Source organism: Takifugu flavidus, chromosome 19 (genome assembly GCF_003711565.1).
Source record: "Takifugu flavidus isolate HTHZ2018 chromosome 19, ASM371156v2, whole genome shotgun sequence".
Classification (NCBI taxonomy): Eukaryota; Metazoa; Chordata; class Actinopteri; order Tetraodontiformes; family Tetraodontidae; genus Takifugu; species Takifugu flavidus.
The window spans coordinates 10,662,492-10,671,110 of NC_079538.1; the positions used below are offsets into that span (position 1 = coordinate 10,662,492).

The 8,619-nt window shown below is 47.8% G+C and overlaps 1 protein-coding gene across 2 annotated transcripts; it reads left to right on the forward strand.

Moving 5' to 3' along the window:
- The first annotated feature begins 2,010 nt into the window (after window positions 1-2,010).
- On the forward strand, window positions 2,011-8,439 carry trib2 (tribbles pseudokinase 2). 2 transcript variants are annotated; one of them, XM_057016938.1, is made up of 4 exons: window positions 2,011-2,632; window positions 2,718-3,362; window positions 4,480-4,772; window positions 6,311-8,439. In XM_057016938.1, the coding sequence occupies exons 2-4, from the start codon at window positions 3,093-3,095 to the stop codon at window positions 6,783-6,785; spliced, it is 1,038 nt and encodes a 345-aa protein (XP_056872918.1). In that variant the 5' UTR covers window positions 2,011-2,632; window positions 2,718-3,092; the 3' UTR covers window positions 6,786-8,439. The 2 variants fall into 2 exon arrangements, with proteins under 2 accessions (XP_056872918.1, XP_056872917.1); XM_057016937.1 differs by having other exon boundaries at window positions 2,011-3,362.
- Window positions 8,440-8,619: the final 180 nt, after the last annotated feature.

The following is an 8,619-nucleotide window of genomic DNA, read 5'->3' on the forward strand; positions in this document are numbered from 1 at the left end:
TTGGGAACTAAACGTGCACGTATGATTGCATCTGTCGGTGGAACTTCCCCGCGGGGTGCCGATGTGACAGCCCGGATTCTTCATGGTTTGAAGGTGAAATCTGTGCTGCTGTGTGACGGCGCTGGGTCGGCCACATGGTAACATCACCCTGGGAGTTCAGAGATGCACACCAATCCGCGATGACCTCTGTGCTTGTCCAGGTCAGCTCCCTTCAGCACTGCACTTCACACACACGCACGCAGACACACTTACATACAATCACGAGCCCCTGGCAGCACTGGGGCAGCCCGCCGCAGCTCCTCGGCATGCACCGTAGGCGTGTCTGGAGAGGCGATGAGCCTCAATGGATTTTCTAGAGTGCAGCTTTCCACTGAGGATGAATCACACAGTGTATCAGAGAATGGGGTTAAAAACTGTCTTTGGGGATTATTATTCTGATTCATGCACAGCTGTGGCTCGAGCTTAACACAATCCCTGTTTGATGAGAACGCTGGCCAGAAACGCAGATAGCGATAGGCAGGAAAGGATCCTACATTCTCCATGCAATGCTGCAGCCTGCAGCCTCACTAGGATGCAATTGTTCTCAACTGGGTGATGTAGACAAAAGGAAGCTGTTGTACGCTGAAGAATGTTCCAGTGTTGAAGAAAGTGGGTGGCTGGTATAAAACCCAGATGCATACATACACATGAGCAACGAGATGTGGGTGCAGCCTCGGTCTGCAGCTGCGAACGGTCCTTTCTGAGCCTTCTGTGTGCAAAATACACTTCCAGCGCTGCGGGGGGTTTCTCCAGCCAGGAGGCGAGAGGCTTTTCGGACGCATCTGCGTGTAAACAGTTGTTTTGCAACTGCCTGAAAAATGGGGGAGTAAAGATTGAGAATCAAAGACGCCGCATTCAGCAGCAAGATTCCACTCACTGGCCCCAAGTCTTACGTGAGATTGCACAGAGCCGCCGTCACACCCCCTGCTAATCTAGGAAGAACAATGAATAATGAACCTCTTCCCTCCTGCACTTTGTAATGCATCACGAATGTTGCAACTCTGCAGGATTGGGGTTAAATGATAGCCCAATGGCCCTGTGCCAGCTTTTAACCCAGCCTGTGTTCAAAGATCTTTTCAATGATCTGCAATATAATCACTCACAAATACTATTATAGTTCTTTCAAATGGTTCCAAGTCCTTTCTTTCCCATTGCTGTGCTTGCTGTACATCTCATGCTCAAATATCTTACAGCATCTGCTCAGATTTGGCAGAAGCGAACCATTTTCCCCACTGCACACGTGGAAACATGGAAACGGATTAAAGTATGAATAAGAAGTTCTGTGCGTCCTAATTGCGTGCACGACCAATGCACCAGCACATAATTTGTAGGGACAGATGCAGTCTTTTTTTCCAAGATATGGAATTTGACAGCTATAATTCTTCTCTGCAGGACTGTGGGTTCGGAATAGCCGTAAAATGATTCTGGTTTGTACTCAGATGCGGTAAAGCAAGCTGGTACTTTAAAGCATACCGGGCTTGACATGCTTGTGTATGGACCTTTGGCATATGTTTACGGGGGCGTGCACGAAAGAACCTGGCCTGCATGCTGTTGGTGTTGACTTCACCTCTAATGAGCATCGATGGCTGCGGCGCGCACGCATTTTTGCGTGGTTGTGAGGAGGGGATTCCCCCCCTTCGCCTTCCCTTGAATGACATTTCAGTAGGAAACGCTGTTGCTGCACAACACGTACAGTAGCTATACCCCTGCTCGGGTCCCCCCCCACCACATGCGAATCACCACCGTGCGCTGCATTTAGCTCCGCGGGGGTGTAGTCACACGACGCGCCTCTCATACGTGCTGCATATTAAATCGCGGGTTGGAAGCCAATGGCTTTCCAATGTGGTCCTGACGTCAGGAGGCGGGTCGCCGCTCTGGCTCATGCATGCGTGTGCGTGTATGTGTGTGTGCGTATGTGTGCGTGCAGTAAGAAGCCCCCCCTCCCCTCCCCTCCCCTCCCCTCCCCTATCAGCCAGGCAACCCTGTGGTTCTGTACAGGCGCAGTGAGAGCAGTGTGTGTGCAGCTCCGCTGGCCTCCCCTCCGCACTGAATGGACTAGATTCCCCCGGCCACGTAAGAAGCACAGCGGCAGCACTACGGAGAGGATGTCCTGCTGAAACCGAGGGGTAGGCCTGGGAAAGTCAGCCGGCCGTCCCTTCCTTCTTCCAACAGCGAATCACACCAGAGGCGCGACGCTTTTTCTTCCATTGGGCTGCAGGAGAATCAGAGGAGGACGTCGGCTTCCGCGCACAAAGAGCCTGAGCCACGGCAGTTTTTTTCTCTCCACCCCCCACCCCCCGAATGGGATTTTCTCCTTATGTGGTCGATGACAGTCGCCGTGCACGGATATGATCGCTGGGAACAAGGCCGTGCACTGAACTGGTACCAGTTAGCCAACGAAGCTAACTAGATAGCCCTGCACCTGCTAACCATCATTTTGTCTAGATTTGGTCGACATTCTGCAGTGCCGCCGAGCCCTTAAAACTAGTTTTTTTTAAATATACATGTATATTTCCTTTGTGCAGCCTGCCCCCATTCGCCTCCGAGCGGTGGCCGACAGATTGTTTCCGTTTAATGAAACGTGTCATAACCGGTGAGATAAGCTAGCAAACAAGCTGCGGCTTCGTCCGGAGCCGTTCATTCATTGAAAAGCCGACTTTTGCTGCTCCTTCTTGCAGTTCTGACGTCGCTGCCTGCACCGGGAGACGGAAAGAAACCGCATTCTGTCGGCGTTGATGCTTTTCGGTGGAGCCCGAGTTGCATTTGTGCCATTTTTCTTGATCCCGGCGCTGAATCTCTTTGATGGGAAACAAAGGGGGCAAATGAGTCGCTGAACTCAGTCAGAAAAGAATCCCCAAAGTCTCGCACACTTTTGAACAACACGCTGCAGGTAGACCACAGCCTCCACAATTTTCTTCTTTTTATTGAACAGTCCCTAAAGTCTCTGTAGATCAGTCGTGCACCGTGTTGACACCGAATTTGTGCGCGGATCGAGGAGCGGAACCAGGCGGAGGAAGGCCCCCGATCGTGTGGAGTTATCGCACTTATTCCTCATGAACTTACAGAGGTCAACTCCTATTAACATTTCACGTTATGGGAGATCGCGGCACAAATCGCACGACTTCGAAGAATTGTCTTGCTTGAGGACTACAGAGTCGAGCCAGAGTTTCAGCCCAAACCTCGGGTCCCCCAGCCCGCCGGAGACCCCGGACTCGTCGCACTGCATCTCCCGCATCGGGGACTACCTTTTGTTGGAACCACTGGAAGGAGACCACGTTTTCAGGGCCGCCCACCTGCATAGCGGGGAAGAGCTCGTATGTAAGGTCAGTGAGAAACCCCCTACGTGCCCCCACCCCACCCCCAAAATCTGCGTTTCGCCCCGTGCAACTTTTGCAGGTTTTCTGGATTTCTCTATTTTTTACGTGCACATCCCCGTGCACTCGCACCGGTCAGCTCGGCGCTTGAACAGTTGCCTGAATTGTTAATAGAGCTGCCCCGGCAGCCTAATGGAAAAAGTGAATGAGGCGAGCTGCATGGTTTTAGGTTGCATGATGTAAGGGTGACAAAGGAGTGAGTAACCACTCGTGCACTATTATTGCTTATCCAGAGCTTCAACGTGCATCTGTAGCCTTTTTTTTTTTGGTTTTTGTTTTTAAAATTTGCTGCAGTTTGAGCTACATTTTATGGGTTTTTTTCTGGAATCCTCACACTACAGATCACACTACTGAGGTGATTCTCAGTCGTGAGACAGTCTTGATTCTTAGTGGGTATAACTCATATTGGCTTTCATATGATTAGAAGGTCAGAGGGGTTAAACCAGACTACATTCCAGCTTGAACTAAGCTTGGAGTGGTTTGATAAAAGAGACAATAATTGCATGCACCGGCAGGCTCTTAGGGGTCGACATCCAGTCACCTGCACCTTTTTCATCACAGTTATAAGACACGATGGGTGCTCTGTGCAGTTTATGAGCCGCCCGCCCCTGTTGACCCCATCTGGTTTGTGCCACTTTTAATACAGGAACAATCAATCCTCAAGTTCCCGGATTGAACCTTCCTGCACGGCTGCCCCGGTGGCGCTTCGATCCCGCGAGTTAAGGGCTGTAGTTCGTTATCGACGTGCAGGCAGAGCTGCCCTCACACCTGAATTGGTTGTGCTGCGAGTCAGTTGATAAGTGGTGGTGGTGGGGTGTTACTATGGAAACAAGAGACACTGCAACCCTGAGGCTGCAGTACAACACCATACCGTTAGCGCTAATGCAATCCTTTTACCTCTGTGCAACAGCCCCCCATCTGTCATCAGGGTAAACACAAGTTTAGCATCTCAGGTCCCTTAATCTCTCACATGGGACTGACTGAATACTCAATCCGTGATCTTTTCTGTTTGCCCTTTAGATGCCTGTAATGTAGATTTGAAAGGATTTCTCTTTTAAAATTGCAGGTCTTTGACGTGGGCCGATACCAGGAGTCACTGGCGGCCTACTTTGCCCTGGGCCAGCACCAGCACATTAACCAAATCCTGGAAATCCTGCTCGGGGATACTCGGGCGTACGTGTTCTTCGAGAGGAGCTATGGAGACATGCACTCTTTTGTCCGCACCAGCAAGAAATTGCGGGAGGACGAAGCTGCCAGACTCTTCTATCAGATAGCCTCGGCTGTGGCGCACTGCCACGACAACGGACTTGTCCTCCGTGACCTCAAGTTGAGGAAGTTTGTCTTCAAGAGCGAGGACAGGTGAGTCCTTTGAAATGATAAAACCTTTTCTTTGTCTCGGTCCCAAATTTTGGCATCAGATCTTAGTCTGGTCTGTCGTATTCCAGATAACAATTGTCATCCAGAGTAGCTCCTGTGTGTGTGTTGCGTGTATGTGTGAGGGCTCTGGGTCAGGAGATTACAGTTATGATGCAGTTATTGCAAAGGTAGTTGAACATAAAAGGGATAGAGTTTATCTAGGACGTGCGTTTGCCCATGAGAACATCAATCAGTTTCCGCGTTTACTAGGACTGCAGAAGATAACTGTAGAAATATTATCTACAGTATGTCTTTAGTGGCCCCTGGTGGTCGCTCTTCCACATTACACACATATACACATATATTTCGCCGTGATTGCCCCTTATTTTTTATTGTGATTAAATGGTAATCTCAAACTTTCTATGGCATCTGTGCAGACCTCAGCATTCCAAAGTACATTAAGTCTTTTTTTTAGCCAGCTGTTATCAACTGGCTAAAACCAAAACAACAGCACGAGCACAGGTTGCTCCGAACTCCAGTTGCCTTTATCTGAGAGTGTTGCGTCATGCCTTGGCAACAGCTGTGGAAACGGGACACTAAGCTCATGAGCTGTGGTGCCAATCCCATCCTCCCCTTCTGATTAAAATATTGATGACACGTAATTATTTTCAGGATGACAATCCGGGAGGGCACTGGGTCATATTCACTACACAGGCCCACATAAATGTGTTTAATGCTCCTGGGTTGGTACAGATGAGTGTACAAATAGTAAAATATTAACGCAAATGTCTTTCTCAATCTCAAAACCATCCAACCAAGGTTGCAATTGACCATCATGTGTTAATAAATGCAAATAAAAAAGGGGAGTCGGCTGCTATAAAATACAACTGCAATTTCCTCCAATTCTAGAAACAATATTTTCCTGTATGTCTTAATCCACTTGTGGATTTACTTTTCCTACTCGCTCCCAGAAGATACCATTACACATCCCGGCTCTTTGTCTGCTCCACAATGTGTCACAGACCCCAACACACACGGCCTTCGTCCGGCCCCACGCGTGTCTCTTTTCCAAGTGGAACGTTCGCTTCCCTGAGCCTCTCAAGGTTCTTTAGCAACAATGGTTCTGAACCAGCGGCTATTATTACCAGCACGCCGGGGTTTCGTGGCTGCTTTAGTGGCGTTTTTGGCGAGAACGCCATGTGATGTGTTTAATTTTTTTTCTCAGGGTGAGAGTGGGAGAAGAAAAATCCACATTGGCCTGAGTTCTCTTAGCACAACACGATGTGTTTGACCCAAACTGTTTCTTTTGACTGCTGCAGGTCTTTGGGGAAGCATTTTTTTTACGATTTCAAATGCTTCGAATCGGAATTCAAATAGAAGTGAAGTCAATTCTCTGAAATTGATGTTCCCCTACCGTCTTTAAAAGAAGCTGATCTCAAAGAATCATATTTGTGAATCTTATCTGTGGACACCAGCAGTAATCCATCTGTAAGCAGCACAAACATGCTTCATGTCGTGTTCTTTTGCTTGTCTGTCTCCAGAAGCCTTGTTAAGCTGGAGAGCCTTGAGGACACTTACATCCTGGATGGTCACGACGACTCCCTGTCAGACAAACATGGCTGCCCGGCTTACGTCAGTCCTGAAATCCTTAACGCCAACGGCAGCTATTCGGGGAAGGCAGCTGATGTCTGGAGTCTGGGCGTCATGCTTTACACGATCCTGGTGGGGCGCTATCCTTTCCACGACATCGAGCCCGGATCTCTGTTCAGCAAAATCCGCAGGGGCCACTTCAACATCCCTGAGGCGCTCACGCCCAAGGCCAAGTGCCTGATCCGCTCCATCCTCCGCCGGGAACCCACCGAACGCCTCACCTCGAGGGAAATTCTGGAGCACCCCTGGTTTGCCTCCTCCGGGGCAGCGGGGGGCGCTGTGGCGCACGGCCGAGGGGAGAGAGAGCAGGAACAGATGGTGCCTGAGGTGAACATGGAAGAGGAGCTGGAGCAGTTCTTCAGCTGAGTAAACATCAAGCACAAACAGATGAACTGCTCTGCCACAGCTGGCTCGCCGCCCTAAACGCCGAGCCAAAAAAAACGGTAGATTAGAGATTAATAGATGAACATTTGTCACTCATTACAAAGGTGTTTCCATTTTATTTTCTTTCCACCATTTCGTGGAAAACCTTGAGCCTGGCATGACAAATGGCATCTATAGATCACCCGGCGGTGCGCCTCCCGTCCGGGAACGTTGCTGCCAGACATGCAAGTTGCAAAAGATGTAGCAATTTTTATTTCTTTTGGATCTGTTTGGTTTTATGTGGTGCTCAAGAAAGTAGATTTCACCATTTTTCTGACACTATGGAACGCATGAAGGGACACGAGAAACCAAGGAAATCCATCAAAAATGAACCGACAGACTGCAACGCCGATCCTTTTCTTAGAGATTTCGTTTGCCGCAGCTCATGGTGGCTCAAGATTAAACCACTGACCCTGGGTCAGACGCCACGGCCCCGCGAGTAGCCCTGACCCGGGACCATCGGTTCATGTATGGAGCAGCTTAGTTTTGATTTGTGTTATCAACATAATTTACCTCGTCTTTTATGATGGTTTAAGCTTTGTTTTGTCTCGTCAGCTCATTAATCTCAGTGTGATGTATAATTCTGATTTCTGCCTTGTTTTCAATATGTTTTTCTGCCACGCTTTATTCACCGTCACCCCCTTTTTTGATGTTTTTAAGCTGTTTCCACTCTGTTTTTACTGCTGCTTTAATATCACTCCCTCGACCTCAATCTTAAACCCCGGATTAGCCTTTAAACATGGCTTCATGCACTTACCGTGTTAGTCAAATGGCAAACTCCACCTTAAAATTAGCTTCCTTTTTATATTTAAATTCATTCTTCAGTTGTAGAAACAAAGTCGTCACATATTTAAATTGTAACAGCTATATATAAAAAATATATATTAAAATAAATATATTTAAAATTGCAGGGTTTTTCTTTATTCCGAGATTCCTTTTCCATGTATGATATGTAGGCAATATCTCGACACAAGACAGGCTCAAGTAGGACCACGTCTGTCTGAAGTTCTATACCATTCTATAAGGCGCGCCAGTGTTTTGGTGCCCGGACACCCCGACAGCCGGTGTCCCTCATTTCTTTTTTTAAAAACTTGATACGAGACATTCGGTGAAAGTATTGCTATGACGTGCTCACACCAGGACCTCATGTTCATTTTCTACTGCCTGCGTAGGTTCTGTGAAACGATCGTACGGAATGGGTACCAGTGGATATGTTTAGTTGTATCTAAATGTTACTTGAATTTGTCTTTCTTCTTTTTTTTCTTTTTTTTTTTTTAAATTTTATGATTTTTTTTTTAAGGCATGTGCCCCATGAATGCTATAGCCTGCCTAGCAGGGGGTGGGGGGGGACCTTTTTTTTTTTTTTCCTCTAAGAAAAGAAGTTTCTGGAAGTTTTTGCTACTTTTCACATTTAATGCTTTTTTTCCTTCCCCTGATCAACTTTTTAAGTTGGTGCTGATTCGGTGCTAATGTTTAGTCATTTGTTTCATGGAGGGGGTGGTGCATGGTGGGATATCTGCCTCAGATGTTCTGATTGTATCGTAACAGATTCTGGTGTTTGTCCAAATTTATTCGGTAAATAAATCGTGAACTGGTATCGGGCTTCTGTTGTTCTTTAAAATCGAGCGCCTGATCTTAACAGTCGTGTATTTCCATTTAGATTAGTTTCTTTTACACATTAAAGTCATGTGAGATGATGACATCGGCAGGCGTCTGCATGCGCGTCACGTTTACTCTGAGTCCATCTCGCCGGGGTGATTTAGCGCCGCAGTTTTGC

Coding starts and splice junctions, on each gene's coding strand:
- trib2 (XM_057016937.1), top strand. CDS start 3,093: ATGAACTTACAGAGGTCAACTCCTATTAACATTTCACGTTATGGGAGA. Junction 3,363..4,479: donor GGGAAGAGCTCGTATGTAAG/GTCAGTGAGAAA, acceptor TTAAAATTGCAG/GTCTTTGACGTGGGCCGATA. Junction 4,773..6,310: donor GTCTTCAAGAGCGAGGACAG/GTGAGTCCTTTG, acceptor GTCTGTCTCCAG/AAGCCTTGTTAAGCTGGAGA.